General features: G+C 35.6%; 1 protein-coding gene across 2 annotated transcripts in view; it reads left to right on the top strand.

Annotated features, from left to right (window-relative positions):
• The first annotated feature begins 410 nt into the window (after nt 1–410).
• The window catches only part of LOC137756868 (charged multivesicular body protein 1B2-like), a 34,283-nt gene continuing 9,928 nt past the window's right edge, over nt 411–24,765 (top strand). Inside the window, exons 1-2 of one of the 2 annotated variants that reach the window (XM_068533416.1) lie at nt 411–554; nt 20,916–21,013. In XM_068533416.1, the coding sequence (XP_068389517.1) occupies nt 539–554; nt 20,916–21,013 (114 nt within the window). In that variant the 5' untranslated portion in view covers nt 411–538. Of the gene's footprint in view, nt 555–20,147; nt 20,247–20,915; nt 21,014–24,765 lie in introns of those variants that run through there. The other variant, XM_068533415.1, reaches the window with a different exon arrangement.

Here is a 24,765-nt window from a genome sequence, read left to right as displayed (position 1 = left end):
CGATTATAACTTTTTTTAAAGTACTTTAAAAGCCCTATACCTTTTTCCTTCATCCGTAAGACAAGCTCTGAGAACAAAAGTGAGGGGTCAAGGATAGTGTGAAATCTGAGGGAAGAGGTGGGGCAGAAGGTTAAAGAGAGTTTGGAGGAGGACAAAAGAAATAACTAGAAGGTCAGCTGGGGGACGAAAACCGTTAGGCGCCGGTTAGGCTAGGGTGCAGCTAAGGACACGAGGGGGAGGGGCTTAACCGCTTGCCCTCTAACCCCCAACTCCCGGAAGCGACTGCAACGCGCCCTAACCGCTCCTCAGAGCGGCAGCCATTTTGGCTTTGCTCCAGCCCCGCCCCTCGGACGCAGACGGCTCCATCCCCCCACCCCCACCCCACCCCCGCCTTCCTCGCGCAGAAACTGGAAGTGGGATTGCGGACGTAGGAGCCAGGCCGGCAGCAGCTCAGGACTGGAGTCGCGCTCCAAGCGCACTGCCGTCAAATCCTTGCCGCTGCCCCTGGCTGTCGCCTCCCAAGAAAAGTCGTGGGACCATGTCGAATATGGAGAGTATCCTTTCCTTCTGAAAAGCTGCTGTTAGGGCTTAAAGAGGTGGGGGAGAGGAGGGCCTGGGGCCCTGGAAGGTGCCTGGTGGTGACCTTTTAGGTCTAGTTGAGGAGGGGTGAGGGTTCTGACTCGGATTGGTAGGCGCTGGCAGCTTGTTTTGTTTTGTTTGTTGTTGTTTTCCTGGTAGCCGCAACCATCCTGAATCAGGGGACGTGGGGCTGCTTTGAGAAGATTGCTGAACACGAACCCTCCCTTGTTGAAGGCTACTGTCACCTGTTCTTTCAGTGAATTTATCCACTTCTGAAAAATCGAAGGAGAGTGGTGTGGAAACAGGCGACAGTTTGCCAGAGGTTTGGGGCAGAGGTGTAGGTTTTGAATGGGTAACGAGGGCAAATAGTTTTTGTGGAACTTCTTCCTTTTTCTGGATGGAGGTGACTGGTAATGAGTTCTTAATACCAGCCCTCCGAACTAAGTTGATCGCTTGCTTGCTAATAATCTGATTTAGCACGTGAGGAAACTCATAGTTTCCTAAAGCCACAAAAATCCATCAGTTGCACCTGTTACCACTTAAGCAATGAGTTCGAGGTTAGGAACCAAGCTGTGCGAAGCTCTGAATTGAAGAAGGATGAGATTGTTTTTCACAAGTGAAATACCATCACAGGATTTCCATGTTGCTGTCCTTCTTCCAGAAATTGGCATTACAGAAATAGAGTAGTTTGATATCTTGCTATTGAATGAAACATGGCAAAATAACAAAATGTGGGTCATAGAAATTCTTTGATAGCTCATATTGAAACTATTTTCATTCATTAATTTGTAAGTCTGAAATATAGAAAGACATTTGGTGAGAGGATTAAATTATGTAAACTGTACTGAGAATATTGGTAACATATTTGGTGCTGAACTGGCCAAGTTAAACCAAGAATAAAATGTGAACCTTTGTGGAGATGCAGAAATAGGTCATTTCATGAACAGAGTAGACGACTAAAAGGCCCAGTTTAAAGGATATAATTTATAGAAGTGTAGTTGTGTTAGATGATTTTTATTAAAGCACCATCATAAAAGAAAGAGCACTGGATTATGAGTCAGAAGATCAATTTCCAATCCCAGTTCTGCCTTTTAAGAAACATGTGAGTTAGAACAACTCATATAGGCTCTGTCATGCAATGTTTACTCATCTGTAAACATACTAACTGACCTGCCAGCCTTATAAAGCTCTTATGAAGATAAAATGAAATGTAAGGGCTTACTAAATTATGAAGTTTTGAACATGTTAAGTATTAAGAAGTAGAGTACAAGTTGCTATCTTTTTCGCCAGATCTTTTGGAGGGGTTTGAGGTAATAGCTCTAAAACTGCTTTTATTTCCTACTTTAATAATGCAAGTTACTTTTGCTCACCTAAAAACCTACTTTATGTGATTTCCAATAATAAGATAGTTACTAATTTTCTTTCACTGAAAAGTACGTATGCCTGACTATAATTAAAATTAATGGTACTATTATCAGTAGTTTAATACATAACAAAAATGAACTATAACTACTCTTAAGTCCATCAAAGGAAGTGAGGACTTCATTCATACCGTCTGGCAGTGATTAGTTCTCTTGGTCCTTTTTTTAGAATCCAGACCTTTTCCTTTGAGTATAGAGGAAGAAAATGACATATGGACTCAGACCTGTCTTTCATAAATAAATAACTTGAACTGAAACTTGAGTAACATTTATTTGTCACCTATTTTAAATGCAGAAATCTCATTGTTACAGTATGTAAGAAGAATAAATGTGCCAACACAATTGAATTAGCATGGTAATTGTGACTTCTGTCTTTGGGCAGTTAGATACACTGAAGTTATGCTGGATTAGATCCAATATCATTTTAAACAACTTGATGGAATAGCCAAACTATTTATTTTTTTAAATTTTTATTACAGTATGGTTGCTTTACAATATCATGTTAGTTTATGCTGTATGGCAATGTGCCTTTTCCTGGGGAAAATATTTGTCGCTGACATCTCTTTCTCTAGGAGATTCTAACCTGAAAAAGGTTGAGAAGCAACGAAGTAGATAATAGGTACTGTAGACATAAGAGTAAAGAAAGGGATGTTGTGAAGTGGACTGGTATCATTGTCTCCTTTTGTAGTCACCTAGACAAATGAGACTATGTTATAGGCAAAAATTGCCAGCTACCTTAAAAATGCTCTCCATTGTGAATGGCTTTACATCCTAAAGCAGAATTACAGATCAGAGTCTCTGAGGCTTTGCTAGTGTTGACAAATGTATTGTGATTTTTTAACCAAGATATTAATAATAGTTCAAGTTTTGTTTTTTAGATATTGTCACCTGACAGTAGTCTTATAATGTAGGTCCTGGCTTGCTAGTAGAATGTTGTCTTACAAGAAGTATTTTATGTAAGGAATGCTTATCGTTCATCATTTGATGCTATTTGAGGATCAGTTCTGAGCAATTCACTATGAAAGTTAAAATGCAAAAAGAGAAATAAGAGTTGAGCTGGCTTTGAATTCCTTCTTGTTCTTCTATTCACAGTTAATTACCCATCTCTAGGCTTCAGTTTTCACATCTGTAAAATAAGGGAAGTTGACAAGCGATCTCTAAGGTTTCTTTCAATTCTGAAGATCTCCCTGAGTTTCTGTGTCCCCAAACTCTACCACCCAGACATACACAAGGGATGATTAAGATGCTGGGAGCTGAAAAAGAGGAAAGTTGGGTATATAATGCCACTTTTTCTCATCAAATGTATGAATAACCATCTATGGTATGGCACCACTGCTTTATTCTGGAGCAGGCAGGTGCTAGTAGAACATTCTTATTCCTTCCTCTTACCTTCTTTGTTTTCAACCTTTACTTCTATGTAAAGGATTGTAAAATCCTACTGTTGGCACTTGGAATCAAATAGCTTTCTGCCCTACTATGTTGGGATAACTTACTTTCCCTTTGTGTTGCTCCACCCACTTCAGAGAGGTAGGCAGGACGTAAGAGTTCTACGATGAATTTCTGCTAGTAAACTGACTAACCATTTTTCTTGAGGAAGCAGATTGAAATCTTAGAGCAAGGTTTCCTTCTGTATGCATAATAAATATGTGGAACCCTAATCATTGTTATTTATTTAAATTTTAAAGCAATAATCTATTAAGGCATAGCTGATTTCTCCCCTTTGCCTGTCAGCAGTGTAATTGCTATTGAAAGAAATCACACAGAATGTTTTTTTTTTTCTTTTTAAATTTATTTATTTATTTATTTTTGGCTGTGTTGGGTCTTCATTGCTGCACGTGGGCTTTCCCTAGTTGTGGAGAGAGGGGGCTACTCTTTGTTACGGTGTGCGGGCTTCTCATTGCAGTGGCTTCTTTTGTTGCGGAGCACGGGCTCTAGGCGTGTGGGCTTCAGTAGTTGTGATGTGCGGGCTCAGTAGTTGTGGCTCACGGGCTCTAGAGTGCAGGCTCAGTAGTCGTGGTGCACTGGCTTAGTTGCTCTGCAGCATGTGGGATCTTCCTGGACCATGGCTCAAACCCGTGTCCCCTGCATTGGCAGGCAGATTCTTAACCACTGCACCACCAGGGAAGCCCAACATAGAATGTTTTAAAGACACATTGGGATTTTTTTATTCCCTGACTAGCCGTATTGCCCAGTTAAGATAGGTGACTTATCTAAATCATGAGGTGGTAATGACAATTTATTGAACATCTACTATGTACCAAACTTTGTGCTGGGGATTTTATATATCATCTCAGAACCTCAAAACAACCCTGGAAGATGGGTGGTATTGTCCTCATTTTATAGAACAGGCAATTAAAGCTAAGAAAGCTACAGAGCTTGTAAGTGTAAAGAATCTGGGCTCGGCTCCAAAGTCTCTGGTGTGTTCACGTTTCCATAGTGCCTCCAGAACTTACAGTGTACTTCAGTTATATTTGATCAAGTCCTAGGGTTATGCAGAGCTACTCTTTCTATATATTGACATTCCATTTGAGATTTTTGCTTTTAAAAGAGTTTGGAAAACCATGAATCAACACAATCACTTTAAGGAGGACCTAGCTTAGATTTTCTCGAAGACAAGTCTAGTTCATAGATATATTTCCTATTAAGAGGTACACCTGTATGATGTAATGTTTTAAATTTTAATTTTATAGAGTTAGAAGGTAGGGAATACTACTTTCTGAAAATTTGAAATGATTGTTCAGATGATTCATTGATTTTCTTATTTATCAATCCCAAGGGCTAAGTGAGTTAGTGTTTTGCTTTTGCATGGATTTTGGCAGGAGGAGGGAAACCTATTGCCATTAATGGAGATCTTTGAGACCAATTTTTCAGAGTCAGTGTTTATGTTAGCAAAAAAGCAAGCATGGTGGTGTGTGATAAACCTCATAGTGGTTAAGAGGAAGATGGTAGGGAGGGGAGGAAGAAGGGTACACTGGGCAAAGGAACTGTATGTGAAGACACAGAGTCAGGTAACTGGTGGAGGCCATCATCACTGAAGCACAAGTTGCTGGAGCCTGGGATTACCCAAGATCTAGTTTAGGGCCTTATGCATTATTCTGTACATGTTAATATGTATTACTGTTCAGCCTTTCTAAACCTTCAATCCATCAAAAATAAAGTATTTCAGTCATTGTCTTTTCAGTTGGCAAAGAAAAAGAAATACTGTCTTAATAGCAACCACTTTGCCAAATTGAATTTATGATTAGTCAGTGAAGGAGATTATTCTGCCAGTGTTATTTTTTCCAAATAGAAAAATACTCCAAGGATGTACAGCCAACTAAAATATCTAAAATATTTCACAGTATATCAACTCTGGTTCATAGTTCAATTTAGTGGGTGAATCAACGCCATTATTTTCCACATTAGCAATAGAGGATATTCACTTATTGTAGTGTATACAGAAGGTGATTATTTGAATAGCAGGCACCTGAATTTAAGAATCGCATACCTTGGTTGTAGAAGGTACCCGAGAGTTAGAGGCAATGTTTTAGACCCAGGAGTGTTTTGATTTCTGGCCTAGGACAAAAGATACATCATCAGAAAAACACTGGTTTTACAGGTTGCCTGGGATACATAGACACATATGAATATATTTGGCAGGGGTGGTAGTCTAAGATATGTAGTCCTCCTCTATGGAATCATGTGCTTTACACTATATTTATGAGTCAAAATGAGAAAAATAAGAAGAGACCATGTAAAAAGTATTTTCCAAAGCCAAATGTATTCAATTTTAAAAGCCATCCTTTACTGTGAGACTCTCCTTCCTACATTTTTGGTGTTGCTCTATTCTTTCTGTTAATTATACCAGTCCAAGGATTTTTTAAAAAGTCTGGGATCTGCTATGACATTGGCTTTCTCACTCTTAGCCGCAGAGCCCTTTTTTTTCCTGAATGGAATCATGTAGAATCCTAATATACAATAGAAATAAACATCATTGTATTAGTATAAACTTATTCATAAGCTTATATGTGTAATTGAGTCCTCTTGCCCAACATCAGTGATGCTTTTTCCCCAGTATATCAGGTACCATTGCAAAACATTTTTTCTACTATTCATTTACTTAAAACTTTTGAGTACTTCTGTTAATCACTGCACTAAGCTGATGGTATAAGGATAATTAGGATCCATCCTTATTCTCAGGGTGTCCATAGTCTAGTTAAAGAAGTAGACATGTAAACAAAGAATTATAATGAAATACAGAAAAGCACATCAAATATAAAGTAACATGGGAATACAGAGTAAGTAGCTACTGACACTGTAAATTTCAAATTAGTGTTTCCACAGAGTATACTTAAAATTTAGGACCAGAATGTATGAAAACAGCCTTGGAGACCAGCTATTTTATATTAAATTTATGTCAAGCACAAAGAGGTTCAACGTATCCAAGTTATAATACTACTACACATTCCTAACAGCATTGTCCATATACCAATATTATTATTTTTTTTTAACATCTTTATTGGAGTATAATTGCTTTACAATGGTGTGTTAATTTCTGCTTTATAACAGTGAATCAGTTATACATATACATATGTTCCCATATCTCTTCCCTCTTGCATCTCCCTCCCTCCCACCCTCCCTATCCCACCCCTCTAGGTGGTCACAAAGACACAGACCTACTAGAGAATGGACTTGAGGATATGGGGAGGGGGAAGGGTAAGCTGTGACAAAGTGAGAGAGTGGCATGGACATATATACACTACCAAACGTAAATAGATAGCTAGTGGGAAGCAACCGCATAGCACAGGGAGATCAGCTCTGTGCTTTGTGACCAGTATTATTTAATACATGCTTTTGGGTTTTTTCTTTTAATTTTCAAGCAACCCTCTTTTTTAAATTGCAAAGATACCATCTCATGGAACAGGACTATAAACTCTTAATCTAACCTTTTATTTGAAATGAATTTTTTACAAAAATCATGTAACTTTAACCCTCACCCCCCCAAGAGCAAGTACAAAAAAGAATAAAAGACCAGTTACCTGCCACTGGGCTTAAGAAATAAAACATTACCAACTCATCTCCCTTATTTCCCCACCAAAGGCAACCACTGTCTAAAAGTTCATATTTATCATTTCCATGCATTTGTTTATATTTGACCACATACATGTACATTCTTAGGATATAATTAATGTCTTGCATATTTTCCAATTTTATGTGTGTGGTATACTGTTTTCTTTTTTATTCAAGATGATTCTTCAGATTCATTCATTATGTCATTTTCACTTTCACCTCTATGTAGTTTTTTTTTTTTTAACATCTGTACTTTTTTTTTTAACATCTTTATTGGAGTATAATTGCTTTATTGTAGAAATATCACACAATTTATCCATTCTATTTAGTGATGAATATTTAGGTAGGTTGTTTCCATGGTTTTCTGTCATTATAAACAATATTGCTATGATCATTCTTGTACATATTTCCTGTGTCAGCTGGGGACAGTTTCTCTATGGTATATACCTAGGAGTGGGATTGCTGGGTTGGAGACTATGGGTATTTTCAAGTAATGATTCTTTGATGATTTCCATTGTAATCTATATACCTTTTATTTTTCTTATCATGCTTGGTAGGACTCCAGAACAATGCTTAATTTATATATATATATATATATATATATATATATATATATATATATATATATAAAATGATCACTTTCTTGTTACAGTCATCCCTGGGTATCTGCAGGGGATTGGTTCCAACACCCCCCCCCCACCGCAGATATGCAAATCTGCAGATATGCAAATCTCTTAGTTGGCCCTCTATTTGCAGATGCAAACCCATGGATACAGAGGGATGACTGTACTGATTTTAAAAGAAATTCTAATTATTCACTGTTATGGATGATGATTGCTCTAGTTTTTGATAGATATATTTTCAGGTTAAGGAATTTTTTGTGTGTTTTTTTTCCATTCCTAGTTTAGTAGAAGTTTGGTCATGAACTATTCATCTGAAAGTTGGTTTGATGAATACATCAAATATTGGATTTTATTTAATGTTTTTTCTTTATATGCTGAGATTATCATCTGTGTTTTCTTCTTTGACCTCCTAATGTGGTTAAAATACATAGATGGATTTTTTTAATGTTAAACCATCCTTGTATTTCTAGGCTAAGTCCATCATGAGTATGAGGTATCTTTAATACATTGCTTGAATAAAAATTTTGTTCTTGGTCCCCACATTTTGATTCTGAATGATGAAAGTAACTGTTTTCAGAACATTGTTACATGATGTTTTTAAAGTCTTGGCAGCTACAATTCAGAGTAATTAATTGAAGTGATAGTCTTATGTTCATTCATTAAAACTGCATGCAAAAATTCCACGGGGGTGAGAGGGAATATTGCTTCATTGCTAATATTTTGTTTAGTATTTTTGCCTCTCTATTCATAAGTGAGTTTAGTCTATGTGTCCATTAATATATAGTATCCTTTTTTTGATTTAGGTATCAAAAGTTAGGGAGTGTTCTTTATATTTTCTGTTCTTTGGAAGAGTTTGTATAAGATAGGAATTGCTTTTTTCTCAAATGATTGATGCAGTGCACCAGTAAAACCATTTGGACCTGTGACTGTTGTTAATTAGTTACTTTGTTTATATGTTAAAATATTTTAGCATATTGAATCAAGAATTTAGAATTCTATTTATTTGCTTTTAGTTCATTTCGGAAATATTGTTATATGATGGTCCATTCTGTCTAATTCCAATTTTTTGGCATAGTGTTCATAATTTATTATTTTAAAGTAACTTTATCTGCAGTTATTTCTCCATTTTTATTTCTACACTTTGTTTATGCCTTGTCTTTTTCCTTAATCGCTTTCTGTAGAGGTAAGTAAATGTTATTATTATTTACAGAGAACTCAATTTTAAACTTTTTGATCCTTTCTATTATATATCTGTTTCTATTTTTTCCCTCTGAGTTTTTTTCTTATACTTCCTTCGGATTTATTCTTGTTTTCCTGACTTTGTGAGATGAATGCTTATCGAGTTAATTTTTAGCCTACCTTCCTTTCTATTGTGAGTTTTTAATGGTAGAAATTTCCATCTGAGTATGGCATTAGCTTTACATTCCACAAGCCACATTCCACTCATTTCATTGTCATTCAAGTCTATTTTTAAATTAAAAAAATAAATTATTAAATCCATATATATAGTCTTTTCCAAATACAGTAAGTCCCCTACATACGAGTGAGTTCTGTTCCAAGATCAAGTTCCTAAGTACAATTTGTTCATAAGTCCAACAAAGTTATCCTAGGTCCCCAGCTAACACAATTGGCTATATAATACTGTACTGTAATAGGTTTATAATACTTTTCACACAAATAACACATAAAAAACAAGCACAAAAAATAAAACATTTTTAATCTTACAGTACAGTACCTTGAAAAGTACAGTAGTACAGTACAACAGCTGGCATACAGGGGCTGGCATCGAGGGAACAGGCAAGAAGAGTGACTGGAGGTGGGAGATGGTAGAGCTGAAGGATCATCAGCAATAGGAGATGGAGGGCAAGCTGCAATTTCACTCACGCCTGACGTTGATGGCACAGGTTCTGGTTCCTTGTTGGATTCAATTCTATCTACCCTCTTGAAAAAACGATCCAGTAATATCTGGGTAGTAGCTCTTTTTTTCTCATCATAGATGACACAGTAGCACCGGATTGCATTCTGAACAGCTGCTGCAACCTTCGTGTACCATTCTACGTTCGGGTTCTGTGCCTCAAAAACTAACAGTGACTCCTCAAATAAAGAAATCCCCTTGCCATTACCTGCGTCGTGAATCTCTTCGGTTCTTCAGTTACTTCTTCTTCCTCTTGTCTCTCTTTGCCCTTTCTCTGGGCCTTCAATTCCATAAAGTCTTCATTAGTAAGCTCCTCTTGTTGCACAGCAAGGAGTTCAATGAAGTCGTCCTCTTGCAGATCTAGCTTGAAATAAAGATATTGTACTACTGTACTCTATATAATACTGTAAAGTACACAAAGCACAACCACTTGTAGAGGATGCATGCACGTGAGAATGTACACCAGAGACATGAACTAACGTGATTGGACATGCAAACGCACGTTCGCATCTTTGAAAGTTTGCAACTTGAAGGTTTGTATGTAGGGGACTTACTGTAGATATAGATATAGATATATGCGTATTTAAAATAAACTTTTAGGTGACTTCCCTGGTGGTCCAGTGGTTGAGACTCCGCACTCCCAATGCAAGGGGCCTGGGTTCAATCCCTGGTCAGGGAACTAAGATCCCATATACCGCAACTAAGCCCATGTGATGCAACTACTGAGCCCGCGTGCCACAATGAAGACCCAGCACAGTCAAAATAAATAAATAAAAAGAATAATAAACTTTTAATCTTAAAAGAGTTTTAGATTCTTACAGAAAAATTGTGAAGTAAATTCCCATATTAATTAATTCATTATTGAGTTGTGGTTAGACAGTAGGTTTGTCTGATATCTATTATTTCATATTTGCTTTATGGCCCAGGGTATGATCAGTTTTCATGTGTCATATGCTTGTAAATGATGTGTATTCTCAAATTATTGGGCACAGGTTTCACTATAATTCTCTATATGTTAATTTTTAAATTAAGCTTCTTAATCGGGTCTTTTGTAACTTCTATATTCTTAGTTTTGTCAGTTACTGAGAGAATTTTATTAAAATCTACCAAGATTAATAATTTTATCTGCCAGTTTTATATATATACATACAAACACACTTTGAGGCTATGTAGAGGAATGTGGAAATCTAGAATTATTTCATCAATTTGTGAATTTACTTTCTATCATTTTATAGTGATCCCTACTTTTAAAAACTTTCTAATGCTGCTTTTAGGTAGTCTGTTTTGATTGATACTAATAAAGCTACAACTGTTTTTTAGGTTAGTATTTGTCTGGTATAATTTTTTTCTGTCTTTTTACATCCAGCCTTTCTGTTTAAGTGATTTAAAGTCCTGTTTAAAGCACATATTTATAATTTGTTTCATTATTTTTTAATCCATCCTGACATTTTGGGGATGTTTCTTTTTATTGATATTTTATGATTTCTGTGTATCCTGTTTTCTCTGTGATTCACTTCTCTTTTGCTACTTTCTTCTGGATTTATTAAGTGGTTTACCCCATTTTTCCCTTTACTATTTTAGAAGGTACATGCTATTTCCTTAGCAGTACCCTTCACATTTTTACATGCATAGTTAATTTAATTTCTAAATAATTAGAAACTTTTTTCTTGGATTTTTAAACATATAATTTGTCACCCCATCCTCTGTTGTACATGTTTTTATTGTCTATGTTTGTTCTGCCTGTCTAATCTCCAAAATTAGACATTATGATTATCTTATAGTCAGTATTTCTCTGGATTTATCTGTGTTTACCAGTCTCTGTGCTCACTAAACCTTTCATTATGTCAGACATAATTTTGTTTTTTGTGAAGTACATTCAGTCATCCTTATTTAGTCATCATTATTCTCAGATTCTGTGTTTGCAAATTTACCTACTCACTATAATTTTTTTTTAACCTGAAATCATTCCTTGCTATGCTTTCAAGGTTATTCATGGACATGCTCAGGCAGTGAAAAATTTGAGTGGACAAAGGAGCACGTTCCCAGTTAAGGGTGAACAATATGATGCTCTGCCTTCTTACTTCAGCTCTCATACTTTAAAGGAGTGTCTTTTTCACTTTGTCAAGTGCCACTTTTTTTTTTTGCATTTTTTGTACCTTTTGTTGGTGATTTCACTAATCTCTAAGTGTAGTGTTTAAGTGCTGTATAGTGTTCTGAAGTGCAAGACTGTGATGTGCCTTATGGAGAGTATATGTGTGTTAGGTAAGCTTCTTTCAGGCATGAGTTATAATGCTGTTTGCCATGAATTCAATGTTACAGAGTCAGCAAGATATATTAAGTAAGATGTGTTAAAACAAAAATATGCATAAAACAAGGTTATGTATTCATAGGTTGACAAAAATGTTTTGACCAGAGACTCGCAGGAATCTAATCCTGCGTTTTCCTTAGGAGAAATGTTTCTGTACTCATTAATTCCCTATTTGCAGTGATTTCATGAAACATAACTAACATGAAGAATGAGAATCTGCTGTACATCCTTTGGAAGTTACATTAGCATTTTATTTGAAATTGTACTCAGTCTGATCTTTAGTTATTTTATAAATAATCTGAATTTCCACTATGGCTCTTTTAAATATTTTAGTATTTGGTATTCTGAGGTGCGCTATGATATATCTAAGTCTGGATTGATTTTTTTTTTTAGGATTTATATTTTATTTTTTAATAGCTCTTTATTGGAGTATAATTGCTTCACAATACTGTGTTAGTTTCTGTTATACAACAAAGCAAATCATCCATATGCATACACATGTCCCCATATCCCCTCCCTCTTTAGCCTCCCTCCCATCCTCCCTATCCCACCCCTCTAGGCCATTGTAAAGCACCGAGCCAATCTCCCTGTGCTATGCTTATGCTTCCCACCAGCCAACTATTTTACATTCGGTAGTGTGTATATGTCGATGCTACTCTCACTTCGCCCTAGCTTCACCCTCCTACCCCATGTGCTCAAGTCCATTCTCTATGTCTGCCTCTTTATTGCTGCCCTGCAACTAGGTTCATCAGTAACATTTTTTTTTAAGATTCCATATATATGCTTTAGCATACAGTATTTGTTTTTCTCTTTCTGGCTTACTTCACTCTGTATGACAGACTCTAGGTCCATCCACCTCACTACAAATAACTCAGTTTCGTCTCTTTTTATGGCCAAGTAATATTCCATTGTATATATGTGCCACATCTTCTTTATCCATTCATCTGTCGATGGACATTTAGGTTGGTTCCATGTTCTGGCTATTGTAAATAGTGCTGCAATGAACATTGGGGTGCATGTCTCTTTTTGAATTATGGTTTTCTCAGGGTATATGCCCAGTAGTGGGATTGCTGAGTCATATGGTAGTTCTATTTTTAGTTTTTTAAGGAGCCTCCATACTGTTTTCTGTAGTGGCTGTATCAGTGTACATTCACACCAACAGTGTAGGAGGGTTCCCTCTTCACCACACCCTTTGTAGCATTTATTGTTTCTAGCTTCTTTAATAATGGTCATTCTGACTGGTGTGAGGTGATACCTCACAGTAGTTTTGATTTGCATTACTCTAATAATTAGTGATGTTGAGCATCTTTTCATGTGCCTCTTGGCCATCTGTATGTCTTCCTTGGTGAAATGTCTATTTAGGTCTTCCACCCATTTTTTAACTGGATTGTATGATATTTTGATATTGAGCTCCATGAGTAGTTTGTATAGTTTGGAGATTAATCCTTTGTTGTTTCATTTGCAAATATTTTCTCCCATTCTGAGGGTTGTCTTTTTGTCTTATGTATGGTTTCCTTTGCTGTGCAAAAGCTTTTAAGTTTAATTAAGTCTCCTTTGTTTATTTTTGTTTTTATTTCCATTACTCTAGGAGGTGGGTCAAAAACGATCTTGCTGTGGTTTATGTCAAAGAGTGTTTTTCCTATGTTTTCCTCTAAAAGTTTTATAGTGTCTGGTCTTACATTTAAGTCTTTAATCCATTTGGAGTTTAGTTTTGTGTATGGTGTTTGGTAGTGTTCTAATTTCATTCTTTTACATGTAGCTGTCCTGTTTTCCCAGCACCACTTATTGAAGAGGCTGTCTTTTCTCCTTTGTATATTCTTGCCTCCTTTATTAAAAATAAGGTGATCATATGTGCGTGGGTTAATCTCTGGGCTTTCTATCCTGTTCCATTGATCTATATTTCTGTTTTTGTGCCAGTACCATACTGTCTTGATTACTGTAGCTTTGTAGTATAGTCAGAAGTCTGGGAGCCTGATTCCTTCAACTCTGTTTTTCTTTCTTAAGATTGCTTTGGCTATTCGGGTTCTTTTGTGTTTCCATATGAATTGTAAGATATTTTATTCTAATTCTGTGAAGAATGCCATAAGTAATTTGATAGGTATTGCATTGAATTTGTAGATTGCTTTGTGTAGTATAGTCATTTTCAAAATATTGATTCTTCCAATCCAAGAACGTGGTATATTTCTCCATCTGTTTATGTCATCTTTGATTACTTTCATCAGTGCTTTATAGTTTTCTGAGTACCAGTCTTCCGCCTCCTTAGGCAGGTTTTTTCCTAGGTATTTTATTCTTTTTGTTGCAGTGGTAAATGGGAGTGCTTCCTTAATTTCTCTATGTGTTTTTTCATTGTTGGTGTATAGGAATGCCAGAGATTTCTGTGCATTAATTTTGTATCCTGCAATCTTACCAAATTCATTGATTAGATCTAGTAGTTTTCTGGCAGCATCTTTAGGATTTTCTATGCATAGTATCATGTCATTGGCAAACAGTGACAGTTGTACTTCTTCTTTTCCAATTTGTATTCATTTTATTTCTTTTTCTTCCCTGATTGCTGTGCCAGGACTTCCAAAACCATGTTGAATAAGAGTGGTGAGAGTGGACATCTTTGTCTTGTTCCTGATCTTAGTGGAAATGCTTTCAATTTTTCACCATTGTGTTTGATGCTTGCTGTGGGTTTGTCATATATGGCCTTTATTATGTTGAGGTATGTTCCCTCTATGCCCATTTTCTGGAGAGTTTTTATCATAAATGGCTGTTGAATTTTGTCAAAAGCTGTTTTACATCTATTGAGAAGATCCTATGGTTTTTATTCCTTAATTTATTAATGTGGTGTATCACATTGTTTGATTTGTGTATATTGAAGAATCCTTGCATCCCTGGAATAAATCCCACTTGATCATGGTTTATGATCCTTTTAATGTGCTGTTGGATTCTGTTTGCTAGTGTTATGTTGAGGATTTTTGCATCTATGTTCATCAGTGATATTGGTCTATAATTTTCTTTTTTTGTGGTATCTTTTTCTGGTTTTGGTATCAGGGTAATGGGGGCTTTGTAGAATGAATTTGAGAGTGTTTCTCCCTCTGCAGTTTTTTGGAAGAGTTTCAGAAGGATCGGTGTTAGCTCTTCTCTAAATGTTTCATAGAATTCACCTGTGAAGCCATTTGGTCCTGGACTTTTGTTTGTTGGAAGATTTTTAATTACAGTTTCAATTTCATTACTTGTGATAGGTCTGTTTATATTATCTAATTCTTCCTTGTTCAGTCTTGGAAAATTGTACCTTTCCAAGAATGTGTCCATTTCTTCGTGGTTGTCCATTTTATTGGCATATAGTTGTTTGTAGTAGTCTCTTATAATCCTTTGTATTTCTGCAGTGTCAGTTGTGATTTCTCCTTTTTCATTTCTAATTTTATTGATTTGCATCCCCTCTCTTTTTTTCTTGATCAGTCTGGCTAAGGGTTTATCAATTTTGTTTATCTTCTCAAAGAACCAGCTTTTAGTTTCATTGATCTTTGCTATTGTTTTCTTCATTTCTATTTCATTTATTTCTGCTCTGTTCTTTATTATTTCTTTCCTTCTACTGTTTTTGGGTTTTCTTTGTTCTTCTTTCTCTAGCTGTTTTAAATGTAGGGTTAGATTGTTTATTTGAGATTTTTCTTGTTTCTTGAGGTGAGATTGAATTGCTGTAAACTTCCCTCCTAGAAGTGCTTTTACTGCATCCCATAGGTTTGGGGTCATCGTGTTTTCATTGTCAATTTTTTCTATGTATTTTTTAAATTTCTTCTTTGGTTTCTTCAGTGATCTCTTGGTTATTTAGTAGTGCACTGTTTAGCCTCCTTGTATTTGTGTTTTTTACAATTTTTTTTCCTGTAATTGTTTTCCAATCTCATAGCGTTGTGGTCAGAAAACATGCTTGATACGATTTCAATTTTCTTAAATTTTTTGAGGCTTGATTTGTGACCCAAGATGTGATCTATCCTGGAGAATGTTTCGTGTGCACTTGAGAAGAAAGTGTATTCTGCCACTTTGGGGTGGAATGTTCTATAAATATCAATTAGATCTATCTTGTCTATTGTGTTATTTAAACTTGAGTTTCCTTATTTATTTTCTGTTTGGATGATCTGTCCGTTGGTTTAAGTGGGGTGTTAAAGTCCCCTACTCTTATTGTGTTACTGTCAATTTCTCCTTTCATGGTTGTTAGCATTTGCCTTATGTATTGAGGTGCTCCCATGTTGGGTGCATTAACATTTATAATTGTTTTATCTTCTTCTTGGATTGTTCCTTTGATCATTATGTACTGTCCCTCCTTATCTTTTTTAACAGTCTTTATTTTAAAGTCTATTTTATCTGATATGAGTATAGCTACTCCAGCTTTCTTTTGATTTCCATTTGCATGGAATATCTTTTTCCATCCCTTCACTTTCAGTCTGTATGTGTCCCTAGGTCTGAAATGGGTCTGTTGTAGACAACATATATATGGGTCTTGTTTTTGTATCCATTCAGCCAGTCTGTGTCTTTTGGCTGGGGCATTTAATCCGTTTACATTCAAGGTTATTATTGATGTATATGTTCCTATTATCATTTTCTTAATTGTTTTGGGTTTGTTTTTGTGAGTCTTTTTCTTCTCTTGTGTTTCCTGCTTCGAGAAGTTTCTTTAGCATTTGTTGTAAAGCTGGTTTGGTGGTGCTGAATTCTCTTAGCTTTTGCTTGTCTGAAAAGCTTTTGACTTCTCTATTGAATCTGAATGAGATCCTTGCTGGGTAGAGTAATCTTGGTTGCAGGTTTTTCTCTTTCATCACTTTAAGTATATCCTGCCACCCCCTTCTGGCCTGCAGAGTTTCCACTGAAAAATCAGCTGATAACCTTATGGGGATTCCTTTATAGGTTATTTTTTGTTTTTCCCTTGGTGCTTTTAATATTTTTTCTTTGAATTTAATTTTTGTTAGTTTGATTAATATGTGTCTTGGTGTGTTTTTCCTTGGGTTCATCCTGTATGGGACTCTCTGTGCTTCCTGGACTTGGGTGACTATTTCCTTTCCCATGTTAGGGACGTTTTCAACTATAATCTCTTCAAATATTTTCTCAGACCTTTTCATTTTCTCTTTGCCTTCTGGGACCCCTATAATTCAAATGTTGTTGCGTTTAGTGTTGTCCCAGAGGTGTCTGAGCTTGTTCTGAATTATTTTCATTCTTTTTTCTTTATTCTGCTCCTCAGCAGTTATTTCCACCATTTTGTCTTCCAGCTCACTTATTCATCCTTCTGCCTCAGTTATTCTGTTATTGATTCCTTCTAGTGTATTTTTCATTTCAGTTATTGTGTTGTTCATCTCTGTTTGTTTGTTCTTTAGTTCTTCTAGACCTTTGTTAAACATTTCTTGAATTTTCTCAATCTGTGCTTCCATTCTATTACTGAGATTCTGGATCGTTTTTACTATCATTACTCTGAATTGTTTTTCAGGTAGATTGCCCATTTCCTCTTCATTTATTTGGTCTTGTAGATTTTTACCTTGCTCCTTCATCTGTGGCATACTTTTTGCCATCTTATTTTATTTTACCTTTTTTTTTTTGAGTGAAATTGTGCTCCTGTTTTACTGGTTGTTTGGCCTGAGGCTTCCAACACTGGAGTTTGTAGGCTACTGGGTAGAGCTGAGATGGGTCTTGGTGCTGAGATGGGGAGCTCTGTGAGACCTCACTCCTATGAATATTCCCTGGGGTCTGAGGTTCTCTGTTGGTCCAGTGGTTCAGACTCAGAGCTCCCACTGCAGTAGCTTCCGCCCAACCCCAGGCTTGCGAACCAAGATCCTGCAAGCTGATTCACTCTGGGGTTCCTCCCATCTCCTTGGGCATTAGAATCCCCCACCAGCGGCCGGCAGGCTCCCTAGTTGTGGGGAGACGCTAACTCCACGTCTTCCCACACCACCATCTTGACTCCGCCTCTCTGGATTGATTTTTATATGTCCTGCTTGGGATTGTTTTTTTGTTTGTTTGATTTTTTGTTTGTTTGTGCTTCTTGAGTCTAAAGATTTTATTCTCATCAGTTATGGAAGATTCTCAAGTATTATCTCTTTGAATGTAACATTTTGCATATTGTCTTTATTATGTCTTTGTGGTATTGCAGATATTAGACCTTTTTATTCTGTTTTCTTTATTTCTTGTCCTCGCTTTCATATTAACCTTATTTTTTCACTGTAATCTTAATTCAGATCTATAGTCGGTTTGCTAATTTTCTCCTCAGCTTTGTCTAATTTTCTTTTATCTAGTTTGTTCCACCCCCAGCTGTGAGCCAAGGCCCATAATGACAGTTAACCTTGTCATCTCTTCTTCCTTTGCCAGCTGATAAGACTTCTTTCTATCTCACCCTTATGCTAATGTTGTAGCTTTCAAGGTTCTAGGTTTATTCAGAAAATTCATTTCCAGCGTCTCATCTAGTGGGCTCCACAGGGGGCTTTGTCTTCAGGGGCTTCAGTGCTTACCTACTACTGATATTTACTTCTTCCTCCTTGTTTCTGTCTCCTGAGGATTCTCCTTCCATTTTTACAATCTAAACTCTGTATTTAAAAGGGCATTTGTTGTAGTTTATCCAGTATTTCAAGGTGTTTTTATAAATGTGTAGGCCTCCATATTAATGGAAGTGGTTCATGTCTTTTTAGGATGAAGGGGGAAAAGATTTATGGTATTAAATGGACTTTTGCAATGGATCTCCTATTAATATTTTTGGCTAATATTTTATATCATGATCATTCTTAACCATTAATGTTAAATTAGAGTTGGCTATAGTAGGCATTCAGTAGTCAGTCCTCAGTATTTGCAGTTTGTAGTAAATTTCAGGTTTAAGGGAAACTGAAATCATTCTTTAAAAACAACAATGAATATATAAATTATATGAATTCATCTAAAATAGTTGGCTTCTTAATTCAGCTTTTAACAATAGTGACTTTTTCTACAGAGACAGCAATTCTATTTGGGAGATGATTTGAAAAATAAAAAATTCATTACTTTTTCCTTTATTTCCATCTATCTCAGTGATTCAGATTCTCTGCAGGGTTCGATTTTGCCCCCCTCCCCAGGTAGCATTTGACAGTGTCTGGAGACATTTTTGTTGTTGTAATTCGGGGAACAGAGGGGTTGCTAGTGTCATCTAGTGGGTAAAGGCCAGGAATGCTGATAAACTTCATAGAATACATAGGACATCCCCCACAACAAAGTATTATCTAGCCCAAAATATCAGTAGTGCTTAGGTTAAAAACCCTATTTATAAAAGGAGCTATAATTTTCTCAGTTACCTAGCTGAAATTGATAAATCTTACTTTAAAATGTAACGTATATGACACATTAAAACTACCCAGAAATTCATACACATATACTTATTTTTTTAACAATTCTAGTTATATCTGTTGTTGATGAAAAATACTCACGGTAGCAAGTTATCCCTCTAATTATCCATAAATATAAGGTGTTAAATTAGAACCATGAAGCCTTTGAGAGATGAACAAGGTTAATTTATGGTTTAGCTTTGGTAAATAATCCTTATTTTCTGATAGTGATATAATCAAACCAACAGTTAGCTCTTTAAACTATATAGTGTATGTGTGCCTTTCAAAAAAATGAACCCTGCATCCTTTATAAATGTCCCAAAGAAATACAGAATCAGGGTTTAAAAAAAAATAGATTTTACCTTTTTCTAAAGGGCAGAAAACACATAGAATCATTCTTAATAGTGATTTAATCATGATGCAAAGCAGTTGGTTTTGAAATAATCCACATTGCTTTGTCAGATTCATGTGCATTACTTCATATTTGTTTTTGCTTGTGTCATGAAAATGGAAGATTTGTGGTATTGCTTATTTGGGTCTTATTCCCATTATATTTTTGTCGTTTTTAATTAAAAATGTTTAATCTTAAAATAGTTTTAGACTTAAAGAGAAATTGCAAAAATAGTACAGAGATTTCTTTTATTCCCTTTACCAAGCTTCTCCTAATGTTAACACCTTACATGAGCATAATCATCAACCAAAGGAAATCCACATTGCTACAATATTAACTAAACTACAGACCTTACTTGGATTTCACCAGTTTTTCCCCTAATGTCCTTTTTCTGTTTCAGAATCCAATCACGCATTGCATTTAGTTGGCATGGCTCCTTCGTCTTCTCCATTCTGTAACAGTTCTTCAGTCTTTCTTTGCTTTTCACAAACTTGACGCTTGACAAGAACACTGGTCAGTTATATCTTACATAGAATGTCTCTCTCAGTTCAGGATTGCCTGACGGTTTCTCTGGAGTAAATTGAGGTTATGTTTTTGACAACACCACCATATAAGTATGCTGTACTCTTTCCAGTTCATCATTTCAGAAGGTAAATGGTGTTGAAATGTTTTATTACTGGTGATATTATCCTTGGTAAGGTGGTATCTGCCAGATTTCTCTACTATAAAGTTGCTCTTTTTCCCTTTGTAATTAATCTTTCTTGCCATTACTTTAATTTTTAAAATTTTAATTTTATATTGGAGTATGGTTGATTTACAGTGTTGTGTTAGTTTCAGGTGTACAGCCAAGTGATTTAGTTATACATATACATATATTCTTTTTCAGATTCTTTTCCCATATAGGTTATTACAGAGTATTGAGTAGAGTTCCCTGTGCTATACAGTAGGTCCCTGTTGATTATCTATTTTATATATAGTAGTGTGTATGTTAATCTCAAACTCCTAATTTATCCCTCCCCCCACCTTTCCCCTTTGATAACCATAAGTTTGTTTTAATAGAAATAATTAAGTTTCTTAAAATTTTTAAGTTTTATTTATTTATTTTTCTTATTTTCTTCTAAAATTATTTCTTAAAATAATTAATTTTAACAGAAAACAAATGTGGAAGAGATAAAAATTGTTCTCTTTCCTCAAATATTTGTGAATATTTGGTTTAAATAGCATAATCTTATAAGTTTTATAATTTTAACATCTTGTTTTCAGGTAGTTAGGTTGGGAAATGACTTTTTTTTTTTTAAAACCTTAACATATAATTTCAGAACACCTATTTAACTTGAAGTTTGCTGCAAAAGAACTTAATAGGAATGCCAAGAAATGTGATAAAGAAGAAAAGGCTGAAAAGGCCAAGATTAAAAAGGTAAGTAATTTTTAATCTTTTTACTTTTTTTAAACTCATGAAATGAGCACAGTTATATGATGGAAGAGTGGTTGTTTTAGTTTATTTTACATTGAAGAAAGATTACTGGCTTTAGCATTTTAAGCCAAATATCTATTTAAGTAAATTATTTATTATCTGACATAATTAATAATGGCTTTTTTGTTTATTTCTACTTATGTGTACAAGTATGGCTCATAACACAGAGTATAACTGTACTGTTATCTAACTGTTCTATTGCCTACATCTAATGACTGTCCTTTGGTTTGTAGCCAGAACCACTGTTACTGAGAAGTATAAAGCCTGTATGTAAGAATAATATTTCACATTTTTAGGCTCATTTGAATTTCTGTAGTCTCTAAAGTTTTTTTTTTTTTTTAACATCTTTATTGGAGTATAATTGCTTTACAATGGTGTGTTAATTTCTGCTGTATAATGAAGTGAATCAGCTATATGTATACATATATCCCCATATCCTCTCCCTCTTGCGTCTCCCTCCCACCCTCCCTATCCCACCCCTCTAGGTGGTCACAGAGCACCCAGCTGATCTCCCTGTGCTATGCGGCTGCTTCCTACTAGCTACTTTACGTTTGATAGTGTATATATGTCAGTGCTACTCTCTCACTTCGTTCCAGCTTACCCTTCCCCTCCCCGTGTCCTCAAGTCCATTCTCTACGTCTGCATCTTTATTCCTGTCCTGCCCCTAAGTTCATTAGAATCTTTTTTTTTTTTTTTTTAGATTCCATATATATGTGTTAGCATACAGTATTTGTTTTTCTCTTTCTGACTGACTTCATTCTGTATGACAGACTCTAGGTCCATCCCCCTGACTACAAATAACTCAATTTCATTTCTTTTTATGGCTGAGTAATATTCCATTGAATATAAGTTTTATATATACATAGTACATAGCATTAATGTATATTGTGACTTGTGTATTGTGTATTTGCTAGGATTCATAGGACTCAGCATATAGTTGGACTCATGGCTATGACATATTACACTAAAGGAAACAAAGGGAAAACACATGGGGCGATGTCTGAAGGAATCCAGGCTTCAGCTTCCAAGAGTCCTCAGTGGAATCACCCAGGACAAGCTTAATTCCTGCAGCAACAAATTGTGACAACATGTGTTATATGTTGTCTACCAAGGAAGTTCTTCTGTGACTAGGAGTCCAAGGCTTTTATTGGTAGTCATGCAGGGATCCTCTGCCTAGCACACACCAAAATTCCAGTCTCCCAGAAGGAAATCCAGTGTTTGGCATAAACCACATTGTTTGTATAGAGAGTTTAGGCACAGTGAGCCACTCTTAACTGTTCTGGGAAAGATGGAAACCTTCCCCAAATCCAAGTTCCTAGATGCTAGTTACATGCCAAACTTGCAAATAGACCTTTTGAAGGACAGCAGACTCAGGCTTGCTGTGTTAACTCTTATCTGCACATGTGTATTTATATATCTATTTTTAATATTTTATTAACTTACTCTGATCTTTGGTAATAGCATATATCCTACCCTTAAATTGAGTCACTTTGGGTATTTTGTCTATGCTCTTAATAGAGAAAACTTTATGGGAAGAAAACTTTCAGAAAAGGAGATAGAAATAGGCTGAGTTAGAAGAAAAAATACTTAAAATTGATGTATTAGCATCATCCTTTTCTAAAAGTATAAGCCCAACTATTGCAAGGAAAGAGAAAGCATAAAAAAGATTTTGGTCTAACATTTTTGTATATTGAGGAAACTAGAAATAATCTAAAAATAATCTTTGAATTTATAAATCTCAGGCAAGTACAGCAGTATTAAAATATGCATATTCCCAACAAACAAAGTCCAGGCCCAGATGGTTTTACTGGTGAATTATACCAGACATTTAAAGAATTAAAGTACACCTTTGAACAACACAGGTTTGAACTTCACAGGTCCACTTGTACAAAATTTTTTTCAACAAAGACGTACTATAGTACTACACTATTCGTGGTCAGTTGAATCTGCAGATGCAGAACTGTAGATACAGAAGGCCAACTGTAAAGTTATACATGGATTTTTGACTGAGTGGGGGTTGGCACCCCTAGCCCCATGTTGTTCAAGGGTCAACTGTAATACCAATCAACCTCAAACTCACTCATCCAAAAAATTAAAGAGGAGGGGACACATCCAAACTCACTTTATGAGGCCAGCATTACCCTGATACCAAAACCAGACAAGGAAACTACAAGAAAAGAACATTATAGGCCAATATCCCTGATGAACATAGATGTAAAAATCCTCAACAATATAGTAGCAAACCAAATTCAACAATGCATTAAAAGGGTCATACACCATGATTAAATGGAATTTATTCCAGGGATGTGGGGATGGTTCACCATCCACAAGTCAATCAGGGTGATACACCACATTAACAAAATGAAGGATAAAAATCATATAATCATCTCAGTAGATGCAGAAAAGGCATGTGACAAAATTCAACATTCGTTCATGATAACAGCTCTCAACAAAGTGGATATAGGGGGAATGTACCTCAACATAATGAAAGCCATAGATGACAAGCCCACAGCTAACATCATACCCAAGGGAGAAAAGCTAAAAGGTTTTCCTCTAAGATCAAGATAAGGATGCTGACTTTTACCACTTCTATTCCACATACTGCTGGAAGTCCTAGCCAGAGCAATTAGGCAAGAAAAAGAAATAAAAGATATCCAAATCAGAAAGGAAGAAGTAAAACTGTCTCTATAAGCAGATAACATGATATTACATATAAAAAAACCATGGCGTTATATATAGAAGAATCCACCAAAAAACCATTAGAATAAACAGATGCAGTAAAGTTGCAGGGTACAAAATCAATATACAAAAATCAGCTGTGTTTCTATAACTAATAATGAACTATCAGAGAAATTAAGAAAACAATCCTATTTACAATTTCATTAAAAATAAAATACCTAGGGAAACTTAACCAAGGACGTGAAAGACTACACTGAAAACTATAAGACATTGATGAAAGAAATTGAAGAAGACACAAATAAATGGAAAGATATTCCATTCTCATGGGTTGGAACAATTAATATTGTTAGAATGTCCATACTGCTTAAAGCAATCTACAAATTCAGTGCAATCCCTATCAAGATGCCAATGGCATTTTTCACAGAAATAGAACAAATAGTCCTAAAATTTGTATGGAACCACAAAAGACTCTGAATATCCAAGGCCATCTTGAGAAAGAAGTTTCAAACATCATGCTTCCTGATTTCAAACTATATTACCAAGCTGTAGTAAATGAAACAGTGTGATATTGACATAAAAACAGACACATAGATCAATGAAACAGAATAGAGAAATCAGAAATAAACCCACACATTTATGGTAATTTATTTGCAACAAAGGACCCAAGAATATACAATGGGGAAAGGACAGTCTCTTCAGTAAATAGTGTTGGGAAAGCTGGACAGCCACATGCAAAAGAATAAAACTGGGCCACTGTCTTACAACATATACAGCAGTTATCTCAAAATGGATTAAAGACTTGAACTTTAAATGTGACGTCATAAAACTCTAGAAGAAAATGTAGATGGTAAACTCCTTGACACTGGTCTTGGCAGTGATTTTTTGGAATTGACACCAAAAACAGAGGCAACAAAAGCAAAAATAAACAAGTGGGACTACATCAAACAAAAAAGCTTCTGCACAGCAAAGGAAGCCATGAAAAAATTTAAAAGGCAACTTACTGAGTGGGAGAAAAT

This window comes from Eschrichtius robustus, chromosome X (assembly GCF_028021215.1).
Source record: "Eschrichtius robustus isolate mEscRob2 chromosome X, mEscRob2.pri, whole genome shotgun sequence".
In the NCBI taxonomy this organism is placed as follows: Eukaryota; Metazoa; Chordata; class Mammalia; order Artiodactyla; family Eschrichtiidae; genus Eschrichtius; species Eschrichtius robustus.
The sequence above is the reverse complement of the archived record's forward strand: the minus strand, read 5'-3'. Positions and strand labels throughout refer to the sequence as shown.